General features: G+C 43.5%; 1 protein-coding gene across 8 annotated transcripts in view; it reads right to left on the bottom strand.

The window, feature by feature from the left end:
* Positions 1 to 16,052, bottom strand: part of Obsc (Obscurin) — a 220,812-nt gene that overhangs the window by 16,327 nt on the left and 188,433 nt on the right. For all 8 annotated transcript variants that reach the window (XM_075676117.1, XM_075676126.1, XM_075676164.1 and 5 more), the window contains 14 exons: positions 14,641 to 14,847; positions 13,222 to 13,352; positions 11,681 to 11,837; positions 10,134 to 10,415; positions 9,308 to 9,413; positions 8,196 to 8,396; positions 5,237 to 5,375; positions 4,519 to 4,691; positions 4,382 to 4,408; positions 2,028 to 2,180; positions 1,742 to 1,787; positions 1,522 to 1,602; positions 1,061 to 1,272; positions 650 to 794 (listed from right to left, as the gene is read on the bottom strand). In XM_075676117.1, coding sequence (XP_075532232.1) covers positions 650 to 794; positions 1,061 to 1,272; positions 1,522 to 1,602; positions 1,742 to 1,787; positions 2,028 to 2,180; positions 4,382 to 4,408; positions 4,519 to 4,691; positions 5,237 to 5,375; positions 8,196 to 8,396; positions 9,308 to 9,413; positions 10,134 to 10,415; positions 11,681 to 11,837; positions 13,222 to 13,352; positions 14,641 to 14,847 — 2,060 coding nt within the window. The remainder of the gene's footprint in view (positions 1 to 649; positions 795 to 1,060; positions 1,273 to 1,521; positions 1,603 to 1,741; positions 1,788 to 2,027; positions 2,181 to 4,381; positions 4,409 to 4,518; positions 4,692 to 5,236; positions 5,376 to 8,195; positions 8,397 to 9,307; positions 9,414 to 10,133; positions 10,416 to 11,680; positions 11,838 to 13,221; positions 13,353 to 14,640; positions 14,848 to 16,052) is intronic.

Raw genomic sequence — 16,052 nt, 5'->3', positions numbered from 1 at the left:
ATTCACAATCTTGCCGACTTCCTGCTGCTCCGGTTGCTCAGTATATTTGACTAAGGTGACTGCGGTGATTATGTTTACTACTAAGAGTCGACAATCCATAAAGTGACCAGTGATATTGTCCTCAAAGTCCCCACGTTTTCTTCAACCATAGACGTGTGCTACTTCCTCTGACAGACGAACTAGCTTTTCTTCAACGCATCTTAGTACTGATGGGCTTAGTTCACTTGGTAGATCACGGCGTACTGAAATAAAAGATGCAAGTTCAGTTTCTTGCGAAAGAGACCACGTAAAGATTCCCTTTGGCTAAATTACGGGACAATCAAGGTGAGACTGTTTCATGGTGGGATTTGAACGAGATTCATCGGGAACTTGGCGGAAGCATGGTAGACACCACATTTGAGTACTTCATGGTTAAAAACAGATGTATTCTGCAAAAGGCCAGCTTCAGCAAAAAGACGTTGCAGAACGGGCTCGAACCAATGATAAGATTGTCACAGTTTTGTAACACAAAGCCTCTACGTTTATGCTTTCAATCAAGAGAAAAATCTGGGAACTTTCAGAAGAATGTCTACAAAGTTCAATACTAAACTTCAACTTCAACTTTAAAAACAAGTTTGTATTTGAACGCGACAAGCATGACAGGACTTACGTCGAATCCTCCCCAGTGCCTTTCGCGGAGACTGGCCGCGAGACTAGGGCTTCGGGATGCGCCAACCCTGAGATATTGACGAATTCGCAAGGGGAAGTCGACGTCTCGGAGTTGAAGCAAGTAGGTGTCTGGTCCGCTCTGGTAACTGCGTTATTGACGAAGTGGATTAAGAAAGCGTTGGACAAGTATAAAGATAACATTGCAGGCGCAAAAATAAATTTGGAACTCTATCTTATCACTCTTGTTTAAACAAATCAATCACTGAAAGAAGAGATGTTAACTTGCCTCTAGACTACGCAAAACATAAACTGCCGCACTATGCTCCAGAATGAACAATAAAATTTCACGATGAGAGGCCATATCGGGATTCATAATTCTATTCACAAAGCGCAAAAGACTAGCCAGACGCACCTGCTCTCGGAGGACATGTCCATGCGGTCATTCGGGCCTTTTCCGGGGCCTTCGATGGGTGCGGACTTGACCTTCGAGCGGGAAATCTCTCGGTCGGGACTCATTGGCGGTGTGTAGACTTCGTCCGGTGGGTAGATCATCTTGCTAGGATGCGTGAAGCACGACTCCATTGTCCTCCTCCGGTAAGTGTTGCGGCAGGACGCGTTGGAGTACTGCGGAAGGTAAAGCGACGAGTTCAACGTCGGTGTCGTATGTAAGAGGTAGGGATCCGCGCATACAGGTAGGCTACAGATACAGCGCGCCTTTGACGCAGTAAAAGATAGGGTAGGAAGTAAAGACAGCTCTGAAAAATATGACGATGTAAGAGTATCCGGTGCACTTTCAGCTTGAGCTGATTTAGGCTTGTTACGTCCAAGACCTCCAGTGAAAGTAGTTGTGCAGTAAGACAGTGGCGGACTCACCCAGCTTCTCCAATGCCTCTGGTACTCTCTGAGTCTGTCGATGTTGGACAGGCTCTCACCTCTGTCTGGACGCTCTGTAATCTGTGAAAACAGCGACCGTCAGGCTAATGTGGTTCCTTGGGAACACGAAAATTCGAGCCGTCATATTGATGCCACTTGTTGGATTTAGGATATTCAGAAGGTCTGGAAATAAAGGTAATTCACGCTTGCGTCCACCTACCTTAAGCCACGGATGCTCAAGAGCTGTCCTCACGTCCATTCTTTCACTGCAAACACGCAAGCACTGTCGTGAGATACAATGCTTACGCTGGCGCAACCGACAACAGATCATGTAATATGCATCACTAAATGTTCAGAAGTAAATCAAAAGCATAACACGTATCTAGCTCAGATCACCGTTATCGTGGCTTTATGAACTTATTGGCGGTGTCGCGTAACTTTCCAAAATTCTCTTGCTAATCACACCTCTAATGAGTTCAGAACATGCAATTCGTTAATAAACACACCTTGTTTCGAATACTAAGAGCTTAGAGATGAAGTCACGTGCTTCATCAGAAACCTTAGCGAAGCCGTCGTGTAGGAAGTTAATCTTTCCGTTCTGTACATTCTTCAGCGTTTCTCGGTCGTTCTGTCCAAGGAATGGCGAAATTCCGCTCAACCTGAAACGAGTAAAAAGAAACAGTGTGTCAGAATAACAAACTGCTTTCTCGAGAACCGCTATTTGCGATTATGACTATAGAAACAGCACAGGGGCATGAGATGGACAGAAGACGGACCGCCTCACGTCTTTTACGCTGTAAGCATAATCCTCAACGACCAAAAAGCCTAACTTTCCACTCTCTTGGAGTGTCCTTTGTGATATTTTACTATATCTGCCTTGATGTGTCAGAGAAAACGGTGAACGAAAAGCCTCCAAACTTGTCATGACGTAAGCAATGAGGAAAAAAAAATACTTGAACATATGTGGCACGTATGGACCCGAACGTGAATGCGTATGGTTGGGATTGCTGATTTCTTCAACTAATCCAAACCTGGGCTCAATGACAGCACTGGCAGTGAGATGCTGGCACACAGAAAACTAACCTGGTTCTCATAAATGCAGGGTTTATTAGAGATTATCCGTTCATTTGTATGTTGTGAGAGCGGCTGTTTTGTTCGTAATGAAGAGCAGACCAGTGGAGTAGCCGCATATACAGTGTCCCTTTTTTTACTTCCAACACACACACACGCGCACACACACGCACACATAAGAAAAGCCCACGAATATCTCTAGGAGGGCATAACTTGCAAGAAAACCCGCAGCTGTCAATTCACTAATTAAACTAATTGCAATAATTAACTTCGCTGAAAACGTTACGACACATGTTCTTATTGGAAAGTTGAAAGAAATCGTCATGAAAGTCTAATTCCGTGTTTCTACATCTTAAAACATCCGTGTAATTGTTGAATTCACCTGATTACACACTCAGCCCCGGAAAGCGCGGCTTACGGTGAAGCCCTATTGTGATATAGCAAGGCGGTGTAAAATGAAGCTTTCGTTGCACATTCCTTTTTCTGCGATCTCATTCCGATCGGCGCTGGGCGGAACTTCCGACTGAACGCACAGTCACTTCAGCCGCAGGGCCGGTGTGGATCGCTTTATCGCCCCGTATAACCCAGCGCTGAATTTTACACCGCCTTGTTAAGTCAAAAGAAGATTGCACCGCGAGCTGCGCTTAATTTACCTGATTACCCAGTAATCAGGTAAATTCAACAAATATTTTAAAGCCAATTATTCTGGGTTACATGGCCGTGTTGAAGTCTAGGAACAGAGAACTAGACCTTTATGACGGTTTATTTCAACTTTCTAAAAGTAACAAAAAGGCGATTAATGTAGTTAGTTGAACAATGACTTTATTGCGTTCGTTTTTCTTGCAAATGGTGTCCGCCTAGGCGCAGAATTAATTTGTAGTGACGTGACCTGAGTAACATTTCTGGGCTTTCTTTTTAGAGAAAGTGTTCGAAGTAAAAAAAAAATAGAACTGTATGTTATTCACGCGAGTTGTGCACTGCGATAGGGGCAGGGGGGGGGTGACATTTGTCAGAACTTTGGGACAAGCAGTATTTAATAGCAAGAGAGAATATTGAGTCTTTTTCAAGCCCATCTCTTTTTTTCCCGTGTCGCACTTTGCAGTAACTGCGTGCTGGGAAAAATTTTCAATTTATAATGCACACCGCTACATGTTTAAATACAGTTAACAAATAGCAGAGTAGTCAAGGGGCGCATTTGACTGTAACGGCTCGATATATATGATATAGAAATCCACCTTTACACCGCCCACGTGAGACGACACGGAGCATTGTGTGTTCTCTCATGCGTGTGGTCAACGTGGTGCGTTACCGCGTACCGCAGTTCTTGCTGTTACAATCAAATATAAACAAGCGGCCAGCCTACGCTTTTAAGTTCATACAAGGACATCGTCAATTTGTAGGAATTTCGGTATGATATACCAAGTGAACGCGGTTTTTCTTGCATTGAAGCAAAAAATATTCTAAGCGCTTTTATCTATTGCTTAATAAAAGGGTGGTGGGTACATCAAGTGCTTCGAGTGATATTCAAGTTGGCGCCCAGAATAAGTGACGGCTGGTGGTGACGATCACTGATCTGTGCTGTGTTTTGAAATAGACATCAGTGGCGGTGATACTGGAATGTAGTTTGTGCGAATACAGAGCACGTTAGTCATACAACGTTGGTGCTAAATACGAGAAACGCTTTGTTATTGTCCCTCACTAAGCCTAGCTAACGTCGACGTCCGTATTCATAGCTTCTGACTAGCGCTGCTCGGCAACGAAGTACCAAGCAAGACTTGCTGCTACTTACAGGATGTACGAGATGACTCCGACACTCCTGAAAAGAAGGGGAGGGAGAATAAGAATAAGAAAAAGCAATATTGAAGCTTGATTGTAACAGTGACAGAGGGAAACGTTTGAGACGTTATTTCGGAGAGAGTAACATACCACATGTCTGAGGCAAGACTTGCTGGCTTTTTGTTGGCTATCTCCGGCGCCACAAATTCGGGGTGTCCATATTCCTGAATTACTACTTTTCCTCTTGGAAGCCTCGTGGAGAGCGAGAAGTCGCCAATCTTAATGTCATCGCTGTTCTCACGAGCCACAAGCGCATCGCCAAGCTAAAAAAGATAAGCAGGTAAAATAAAGCAGTATAAGCAATTGTTACATTCATGATAAAACGCCAGCACACTAAACAGCGGACATGTTTTCGCACATAGCCGTTATCGGGGTGACAACAAGCAAGTAGAGAAATTTTGCGCGCGAAAGGTATTTCTTTTATGTGCTTCTGTTCCTCATAAGCCGTGCGGCGTTTGAGTATGCTTTACGCGTTATATGCTTACAGAGAAGTTAACTGTTGAGCCTGTAATCAGTTTTAGTGAATATCATTCTTTCTTTTATACCTTTATAGGGCAAAAGAACGAAATAACCTCATATAAACACGCAACGCTCAGAGTGCAAGACGAAGACATATACCAATGGAATTTTAGTTACGCCATCAGCGTAAGGCTGGTACTTGAATAAGAAAGGTTTAATTCCTACACGTATACAACGAGCGCCAAGTGTGTTTAAAAGACACCCGCACGCTTAGAAAACGCAGGCGCTGACTTATCAAGCTGCGCTATTTTGCGTAAGTGCGCTGTAATAGAAACGGTGCTGTACTTACAGTGAGGCCAAGGTGTGCAATGTTTTGAGCGTGCATATAGTTGAGGCCTTCCAAGATCTGCTTGATGTAATTTGCGATCTGGTGTTCTGACACCCGGTCTTGGCTAATGATGTTATCCAAAAGTGGGCCCCCACCACAGCTAGTAAATGCTGTCAAGTAAAAATTGACGGCAACAACGCGCATGCTAGTTGCGTACGCAGGATTGGACGGAAAGTCTTGACATCAGAAAACGTAAAATTCCGCGGCTGCGATTTATACAGTGGTCAGTGTAATGTGATTATGTTCCGGTTTTGTGGAATGTGTTCCAGCTTTGTGGAAAAAAATTGTTTCGATGGCTAAATGGTGGCGAAATGATGGCCCGAAATCAGATGTAGCAACTTTTTATCGGCAAGACTGACAGGAAGAAGAGGTAGTCGTCGAATTAAATAAAATCAACCTGGATTGGAAACAGTCAGTGACGGCATCGTTCTAGGCAGCTTGATAGTTATAGCTACAGCTACAAAATCATAGCCGCAAGCTAGAGAGAGATAGATAGAGATAGATAGAGAGAGAGAGAGAGAGAGAGAGAGAGAGAGAGAGAGAGAGAGAGAGAGAGAGAGATAAAAGGAAGGCAGGGATGTTAACCAGTCAAGAGTCCGGTTGGCTATCCTGCGCTGGGGGAAGGGAGAAGGGGAATAGAAAGAAGGAAGAGAAAGAAGGAAGAGAAAGAGAGAGATGCCGCGAACAAGCATCACCGCAATACGGCGTGGCAAAGATATAGTCGGCTTCAAAAGTTTAGGGCACCCCACCTCCCCTCAATCCCCCCCCCCCCCTCCCTGAGAAAAAGCTAGATATTTGCGCCTGGTATCCGAATTCCCAGCCGGTAATACAATAAAAACTAACATTTCTTAGGCATATGATAACTCGGGGCAAGGAGGATATAGGAAAACGGTGCCGCGAGGCATCTCTGTCTAAAGAATCTTGCGCACGACTGCATGATTGAGGTAGTGCGTGTTAAGTAGAAAGATCAACAGTAAGCGAGAACATTCGCGCTCTTTCCTGAGCGGACGATGAGTTAGTCCTGCTGCAGTTTCAGAAATCACTGAGGTGGAGTAAAGCGCGGCGTCAGAGGCAGCCAGTTCAGAAGGGCACGGCACGTACACAAGTCCTCAATACGTAACAGGTCTTGTTCCAGTGAAGGCAGGATTAATGACTGTGACGAGAAAAAAAAGCTCATTTGGGGTCCCCTTTTATAAATATCCATTTCATTTTTCATACTTTTTGCACTTGGTGAGCTCGGATACCGCCTAACCACCGTTATCACTGGGATTACAAAATACGGGTCTAATCTTTGTTTGAACACGAGGCAAAAATATAAGTAAAATAGTCTAACTGCGTTACCGCAACATTGGTATTTCAGTGGCAGTGCATGCTTTACAGGAGGTGAATAAAATGAAAGGGGTAGGAGAGGGGATAAATGTTGCAGAAATGTGACAAGCCTTTTACAAACCGAGTGACTAAAGTTGCCGGAAATGCGTTGAATTATGAAGGTGCCTGAGGTGGGAACCTAAACGTTATGATTCATTCAGTGTACAAATTTGTTGCTCTTCGTTTCGACGTGAGCTATAACAAATCATTTCGATTATAAGACGAGTATACAGGGTGTCCTAGCTAAATTTAGCCAAGGTTTAAAAATATGCCGAAGTATTTTAGGAGGACGCGACCAAATGCGCGTTGTTGGCTATTATTTGGAGCAAGTCACATTGTTTTTTTATAGTGTACGCCATTGCATGATTAGCAAGCGTTAAGTAATCAACTTCGTAAGTATTAACGTTAGGCCAAAGCTGTCAATGAGAAAGGTGTAGAGCGTTCTATGAAACATCGTTCAGCAAATAACTTCCTACTTGTTATGTAACAATTTTTTCTGCGTCCTAGGAAAGTCAGCAAAATACGAAAGGCATGTGACATGCAGGTTTGCGCGCCGCGATATCAGTGCTCTAAAATGTGCACCGTATGAATGAACCACGTAGTTAGCTGGTTGCTGCGGCTTAAAATGCGATAGAGCAGTGACGCAGGTGTTGGCCACGCGATTTACGCCAGTGATGTGCTTCCCCCGTGGCGGTTCATGACAGCGATAAGCAGATTGCCCTGTCACTGCCCTGTCACTGCCCTGTCACTTTTTAAGCGGCAGCACACTAGGCGCTAAATTCGCTGTTCATACGCAGCACGTTTGAAAGCACTTCAATTGAATAGCGGTAACCTCACGTGTGTTCTGAAATATTTCATGGCCTTTCTTTAGGACGAACAAATATTGATTACGTAACAAGTATGAAGTTAGAAACTGCTGAACTAGAGGTTTCTTAGAACTCTCTACAACATTCTCATTGAATTTTTTTCCCGTAAACGTAATACTTGCGAATTTTCTTCAATAATCTTTACTGTAATTATGCAATTATGCAAAAGAAAATGAAATGTGTCACATGTTCTATACGTTAGTCAACAGCATGCATTTAGTCGCGTCCTCCTAGAGTACGTCGACATATCTTTAAACCTTGGCTATAGTTGGCTGGGACACCCTGTATACATAAATATTGGGTTATAAATCGTGTTAATGGTTAGGGTGGTTTTGATAGACTAGGCACAAAACGCCTGATGAGTTTGATTAAATGGGATATGAACGGCGACATTTTAAAAGATACGAGCTTACAAAACAGAGATGCGAACAAATGTACTGTCGTGCGCATGTTTACCGCATTTTTCGACAATTCTTGACACCAGGTGGCATAAATAAATCTCTTGATTTATGTGCTAAAGCGTTGACGTTCTCTCACATGGATAAACGAAACAACTTAACCTTAACGCTGGAGTGTAAAGTTGCGCGACTAGTTTATTGTAGCTCCTTTTTTATAAAGAGTTTAAGATCTACCCAGAAGTGTTTAAGCTTTTTTTTCTACCCAGAGTGCAGCACTGTAAAGGATACAAGTCTGTGATGAGTGACATGGAATTCTTTGTTTCAAAGGCGTCCCAGAGCCGGATCAGTCGAGGGTGGCATAGTTGGTTCATCATGTCGAGCTCAGCTTTCATCCAGTCTTTGAATTGACCCCTGCCGTGCATTGTTTTTGCGCCAAAGCTCCTGCCCGTCGAACGTTCTACGGCGTGGTACGTGACGCCTTGCGTGCCCCTGCAAGTAAAGGGAAATAATAATTCTAGCGATGCTTCAAGCGCAGCGCACAGGCAAAAAGCAGCATGAAGAAAGTTGAGAATGAAAAAGATCTTGCGCCTATGGGGCAGAGGAAGTTTTCGACGCCCAGAACAAAGCTAGTTGCGGCGGGCTGTTTTGTTTAAATTTTGGTCAGCCGTGACGTCAACGTTGCTTCAAGAATTCAAAGGCGCAGAAAGATAGTTGAACATAAACTGTACAAGGATAAGAGGGAAGTTGTGTCGTATATCAACACAGCCTCGCGCAAGCTCAAAAAAGGTAGCGCAAAGCTATGGCGTTCCGACTGCATTTTTTCTTTCGGCACTCTCCCAAAGTGATGGCTTGAATGTTCAGAGGGACTTTCCAAAGGAATCATGCCAGACATTTTGCGTCGTCCGATGTGAGTGTCCTATGCCTATGTAATGTGGCAAGACATATCGCAGAAAGACACATTAAGGATAGAAGGCGAGAACATGACCAATTCATCAAGACGCTTGCCAACATGTCACCACATAGCCAGTAAGGGTCGTGAAATCCGCAAATAATAAGACTTGGACGTGAAATACTAGGAGTGTATTATATTAGACGTATGATTACACATGTATGGGTCAATCTGAATCGACTAAAAATAAAAAGCAATTTATATGCTATCGATGTGCATTATTGATCACACATGATACGTATAGCATTAGGTTTCACGTGCATATCTGGAGTCTTGAGGTGCATACGTTGATGCTTGGTTTTCAGTAAACATGAGATGTAGGTTTAACGCAGCCCCTGTGCACTTTCTCCTGTGTGTTTTGTTTCTGCTTGGTTTTCTTTTCCCTTGCACACATCTATCAACTGCTCCAACATCGCACAACAAACGACATCAAAAGTAAGGCACGACTCACCGTCCAAGTTCGTCCCCAAGATTGTAGTAGTCTTCAAGATGAGTCGATTTAGGCCTGATAATTTTTGGTTGGCGGTACGTTCTCAGGTCAAACTCAGACTCGTCCTCTAAACAGTAGTGAGAACATAATACGACACGTTATTCTGAGTTCTTATTCGTAAGCATTTGTAATGAAATATGTCTAAGCTTTTCATTTGTTAACAAGTTGCACCATTGATGTCAAAATTGGCTACACAACGGAACACTTCCGAAAAATAAAATAGATTATGCAGATGAAAACTTTTTGCTTGTAAAAAGGCGCTTCAAGAAGTCAAGGCAAATTTGTTGCATATACTAATGGAAACCCGCAAGGCATCCAAAACATCCGGACGCGGAAGATGCTTCTTTAGTGAATGTTTTGACTCTGCGCAATCGGTAACGTTATGTGGCTGACTTCAAAGGCGCAATGAAGAAGACGGAACTGTAATTGCAATTGCAGGGATGGTGGGTTGTAGCAACATGCGGGTTTAGCCTGGAGATCAAGGCCGGTAATTGAAACATGTATGTGACATAGCTTTTGTCATACACGCAGAACCTTGAGTGCGAGTCACCAGAGAAAGGTCTCATCCAAACGTCACAAGCTCTTCTTTGAGCGTTACTCCTTCAGGGTGCAGTTTTTTTACGGCTGACAGATACCACACGGACAAACATCCGGTACCATGATAGTACCAACTCAACCGAAGCTAAGTGCTGTGATTGAAAGTGGTGATTAACAGTGAGCGTGGCTTGAGCGAAGCGGTTGCTTAAGGTCTCGAGATTTCGCTCTCCCGTTGGTGAGGGCTTGTTACCTTCTATACTCAGCATAGCTGAGCAAGAAGCCGTGCCAGCGATGTTTGAGGCGGAACACGAGTAGAGGCCAGCATCGTGGGCTATGGAGCTGTTCAGTGCCAAGGTGCAAACGTCCGGTGCCTCCCAAATGATGTTGACACGAGAGCTGTTGCAGATGGGTTGCCAGTCTTTAAACCACTTTATCTTTGGGTACGGCTTGCCGATGACGCGACACTGCAGCTCGCCTCCTCGTCGCAGCATTATGGTTGTCGGTTCCAGTCGTTTTGTGAAGACTGGCTCTTCTGTAAGTAGAAAAAATGAAATCGGTTGGCACAGAACCCCTTTTTTTTCCTCTCTCTGCAGTAATAGAGTCCTACGTCTACAAAAATTGTTTTGCAGGGTCAAGTAGCACTATCGGCTGCATTAAACTGCGTGGTGAAGTGGTACATGCGGCAATAATGAGTTATGTGTCTGACTGCGCGAGAACGACGTTTGCGTTAGCGAAATTACATTTTTCAGCAGGTTTTTTTAAAAATGAATATTAATAAGGGTGCGCTTGACAACCTGAGCTCCTTGCAGCTGTACCCGAATTATTTTTTGGGGGTAGATGTTACTTGACCATTTGAGAGGTTCGTAAAGAACTGCGGTAGTCCCTTGTTTGCATGGGGGGCCCGAAAAAGTTGTTTTTGGAAATAGCAAAATATCGCATCGAAAATTGTTTTCCGGCTAGTTGCTGCATGATTATTGAAATAAAGACTGGATAAAAAATTATCATGAAAGAGCTTAAACAAGGGCAGGCTCTTGCCTTCCTCATGTGCATTCATATTCTTTTTTTTGTGCCACTGTTCCGGTCAACAAGAAAGGAATAGTATATATATCTATATATGTATTTATTGTGCGGTAAACTGAGCGTGCAATACCCAACAACCCATCGAAATATCGTGCGCGTTGTATAAGCGATCCTTCTCAGTGCCTTTTATAACCTCATACTTCTCCTCGGCAGCCTTTGCCTGATCTTTGACAGATATGAGATCGCTCTCGATGCACCTGAAGCTCGCCTTTGTAATGCCTCAAGACTTGCCAACGCACTTCTCAGACATTTGTTCGCTTCGCGTACCATGTTTTCGATGCGCTTAATTCGCCGCACCACTTCCGCAGTACTGTAAGATGCGGCCGGTATCGAGTTTCTGCACGTAGTCCGAGGCATTTGAGCTTATCGCGAGGGGATTCGATTCCCTTAATGCATGTAGTTGCCCGATGTCCTAATAATGTAATCTACTGAGCCCTATTCTGAGTATCGTTGCATGCATACATAAATACTTCGAATGTGCTGGCTATCGCATCTAGTAAAACAAAGGAAACCACTGAAGCGGGCTTCTTCTCACAAGGTCTCATATTGTGGAGCAGCCAGCTTTAAAATTGGCCGCCACAGGTGTGCAGTCGCATTGAAAACCGCATCTACGTTTTCGGCAATCTAGAAATTGCTAGTGGCTTAACTTAGTAAGCTGTAAATACAATTAGTTAAAGGAATGTGATTACACTCAGTACGTGCGTTGCTTTCTTTTACCTGCAAGTTCAAGGTATATTGTTTTTGTGGCCTGCCCATGTTCGTTGACCGCTGTGCAGGTGTAAGGGCCGACATTATCCTCAGTCATGCGAGAAATAAACAGTGTAACTTGGCCGTTGCGGTCCTGCATGCTGTTGTATCGTCCACCCATATCAACCTGGAAACAAAAAATGCCAAATTAGCGTGCGTTGAATGACGAGTACTGCTTTTACTAGATGGAAACATTGTCATGTTCACTTCTAATTCGAGTGAGCACTTTTGGTTTATTGGCGTTGATAGATTTTGCATTAATAGTTTTGATCCCAGACAGAAATATAAACTATATCTAAACTTGTGAAAGTACCGTTATACGTAAAAAAGTTGTACTTTCCTTGATCCTGTGGCTCTGGGCAGTAAGTGGCTTCGCTTGCTTACATTTTGGAAGCAACAACTTGTGTCTTTCAACTACAACTGTCCTTTAAGCACGATGAACATTACCCGCCGTGGTTGCTCAGTGGCTATGGTGTTGGGCTGCTGAACACGAGGTCGCGGGATCGAATCCCGGCCACGGCGGCCGCATTTCGATGGGGGCGAATTGCGAAAACACCCGTGTGCTTAGATTTAGGTGCACGTTAAAGAACCCCAGGTGGTCAAAATTTCCGGAGTCCTCCACTACGGCGTGCCTCATAATCAGAAAGTGGTTTTGGCACGTAAAACCCCAAATATTATTATTACGATGAACATTGTCATGGTTCCTTGTGTTCTGACTTGTAATACATGATTTAGAGTTACAAAAAGTAAATTGTCATATCATAAGAAGCCAACAAACACTGACACCAAGGACAACATAAGGGAAATTACTTGTGCTTAATAAATGAATTAAAGAAACGATCAGTGCTTAGATTTAGGTGCACGTTAAAGAACCCCAGGTGGTCAAAATTTCCGGAGTCCTCCACTACGGCGTGCCTCATAATCAGAAAGTGGTTTTGGCACGTAAAACCCCAAATATTATTATTATTATTAAAGAAACGATCAATTATTGGAAATTAAAGTGGATGAAAAAACAACAAACAACTTGCCGCAGGTGGGAACCGAACCCACAACCTTCGCATTTCGCGTGCGATGCTCTACCAATTGAGATACTGAGGCGCGGTTTCCCCATCCGCTTTCTTGGGTATTTAATTGCCCTAGTAGAACCATGGGAGTGTTAGCCAGCGCCACCACTCACAGACCTTGGCGGTGGACGTGGAACGTCCTTTTTGCCCCGAAATGCGAAGATTGTGGGTTCGGTTCCCACCTGCAGCAAGTTGTTTTTTCATCCACTTCAATTTCCAATAATTTATCATTTCTTTAATTCATTTATTAAGCGCAAGTAATTTCCCCTATGTTGTCCTTGGTGTCAGTGTTTATTGGCTTCTTATGATATGACTAATAAAAATGGGGCCCCTCGGTTAACCCCCTTTCTCAAAGTAAATTGTGTTATACAGCAAAAGTATAAATGCATAACTGCGGGACATGCTGTATTTCACACATAAACTGAAAAAAAAAGACAGACAAGTTACCTTTGTTCCCTTGAATGTCCAAGTAATATCTGGCTGAGGGTTGCCGTAGACCCAGAATTCAATACTGACAGGATGTCCACGTATTCCATACATGACATCCTCTTCATGACGAACGAACACAGGAGCTTCACCTGCAGATGAAGAATGTTTTTATTAGGAACTTTGTAAAGCAGATGCGTGAGTTAATGTAACGCAAAGGAAAAATTAGGGCGTACCATCAGCATTGACTGAAAGCGAAGCACATGACTTTCTATATATGCAAGCAGCGCAGCCTAGCGATAAACCATGGACATGAGGATTTATTATCATCTTTGGTGCTTGAAAAGCAGCCCCCTGTAATTTGGTAAACTTATTTTAGTGCCGTGGAGATACTACCACTACTAGCGTCCTGGTTCCGCCTTACTTATGATCATCGGTGCGTCGCGTTGGGTGTTTTGGCCTCTGTGATTTTGTCAATATGCCGGCACCAATATCCAGTGAATTACTTCTGTTTAAAGGAAGTGCGGACATGAGGCGCACTTAATAGCTTCCGATTTCCTAAAACCTAAATGATTCGCTAGCTATCGATGTCGAGGTGATAACAACAGAAATGGGAATGGCAAAAAGAGAACAAGGCACTGCAGTCATAAAGCACTGGTGTCAGAACTGTCAACGCTGTGCACCAATAATAACCGCTCGCTCAAGCCTGGAACGAGCGCACAAGGTGAACTAATATCGAAGGCGCGACGCTAACCTCCTGTGGAATCAAGAAAAAGCTTCTGTTCACAAAACGATGGCCCGAGAATGTAGGAGCTGGTCAAAAATCCTACCTGGTGCCCATTTCTTATCATTAGACTGTGCTGCATGTACTGAGAGCCACGTTGTCCGCTGTCTGCATTTCATTAGATCCTGACAGTATATTTTCCACCTGCACTACCGTATCTCATATATGGCCCCTCTTATACCAATCTCTGGCCTGCTTTTGCTCATCTACAACTTGTGAATATTATTCTTCATATGCCTTCTTCTTTATTTGAACATTTTGCGTATTTCTGTGCTTGCCTTATATATTTCAAAATTACGCACTTTGCACTGTATTAAAATGTTCTCAACTGTTACTAAGGTTTAGATGCTGAAGCAGCAAGAGTAATCTGCGTCTTTGTGCAGATTAATCTGCATCTTTGCGTTGTCTGTAATATTTTGTCCTCAAGCATCCATCTGTAGCCTCAAAAATTAAAGCGGTTTTTCAAGAGTTGCCAAAAAAAGGTTTATTTTCAGTGCCTTCTTTAGCCATTCTGTCGGGTTATGGCGTTGGCTTAGCCTGCATTTTCCCTCTGGAGCAAGTCTTCTCGGAACGTCATTGATGGCGCGAAAAAGAAACCCTATCTACCATGCTCCGCGCGCAGTGCAAGCAAAGCATGCACCACTGAAACAGGTTACCTGGCTTATCGAGTGGAGGGTGCGGAATTTCGTAGTCCTTTGGCTTGAATTCTTTAGGAACAGGCGGTGACCCTCCGAGACGACTACGGTGAGCAGTCACGTAAGGTGAAGGGTCACTGAGGCCGTGTTTGTTGCCCACACGCACGCGGAAGCGGTAGTCCTTGAATGGTTCGAGGCCCCGGACATCCAGCTGCGTGTCCTTCACGCCTGCCGAAAGAGCATGGTGTCAGGATGGGCGCAGAGCTTCTAGAAATGTGGTCCTCATTATATTGAAGGTATCGTGGCTCCAGCAAGGTAAAACAGCGTCATATCGCTTTGTTTCATCTGATGTCTTCTATTGCTTTCTCTTTCACAATCTAACACGCAATGTTGTTGTGGAACGGCTGGCAACAAATGGCAACATTAATAAATAAATAAATAAATAAATAAATAAATAAATAAATAAATAAAGTCCGAACTCACTCTGAACTTTGAGATGGTGTTTAGGGGTCGAAAAGTCGCATTGTTACTTTACTTGCTCAAGTAAAAGTAATTCGAAAAAGGGTGCGGAATGTCAGCGGGATACAGGAAACGAAGTGCTATAAGTACAACATTTTTATTCCAGGCCGTGCAGTATGTAGACGCTCTTTGGGCTATGGTACCTTTGGTCGGTGAAAAGCATGATTTCCCCAAATACATCCAGGCTTTGCAAAAATTATATCTGCTCAACGTGGATCGAGGAATAATGTATTTGCAGAACGTAAGTTTGACAGTGACGTACTTGTTTAATGCCCTAGTAACAATTAATATATTGTGCACAATAAATTACGTTTTATTCAGTATATATGAAGACTTCAGTGACGTGATTAAAACAATGAAATACTGCCCAAAGACGCTTTTTGGGCAAATTTTGTTCTGGTAGTAGTGTTTATTAGTGGCAAGCAGCACAAAAAAAAAATGAAAGCTTTGAATTGCGGCCATTTTATATCTGTGATAGCGACTGCAGTCGGTACAGTTTTTACTAAATGTGACAAAGGCAGTCACATTTTGCCAGTCTATATAGAATGTTTTTTTTAATGCCCAGAGCCTGGTCTAAAGAATGTCTGTGTGTTTATTACAGTTCTCCCGAAGTTCTGAAAAGGAGCTCCTTAAATGTGGTCACTTTATTCAGGTCCTGACTGGGGCCGTATTTTATAAAAAAAAAACAGAAGTTACCGGAACGGAACGCTCCCCTACGGAACGCCAGAAGTTACCGTTTCCGGTAACTTCTGGCGTTCCGTAGGGGAGCGTACTTGGTTCTCTACTTTTTTTCCTATATTAATGATATTGTCAATGTCGTTAACACCCCAGTTCAGATTCGTCTATTTGCTGATGACTGTGTTTTGTTTAGAGAAGTTACCTGCATTACTGACCAATATGACCTTAACTCTAAC

This window comes from Dermacentor variabilis, chromosome 1 (genome assembly GCF_050947875.1).
Source record: "Dermacentor variabilis isolate Ectoservices chromosome 1, ASM5094787v1, whole genome shotgun sequence".
Taxonomy (NCBI): Eukaryota; Metazoa; Arthropoda; class Arachnida; order Ixodida; family Ixodidae; genus Dermacentor; species Dermacentor variabilis.
Note: the sequence above shows the minus strand (reverse complement) of the source record. Positions and strands in the feature narration are given on the sequence as shown.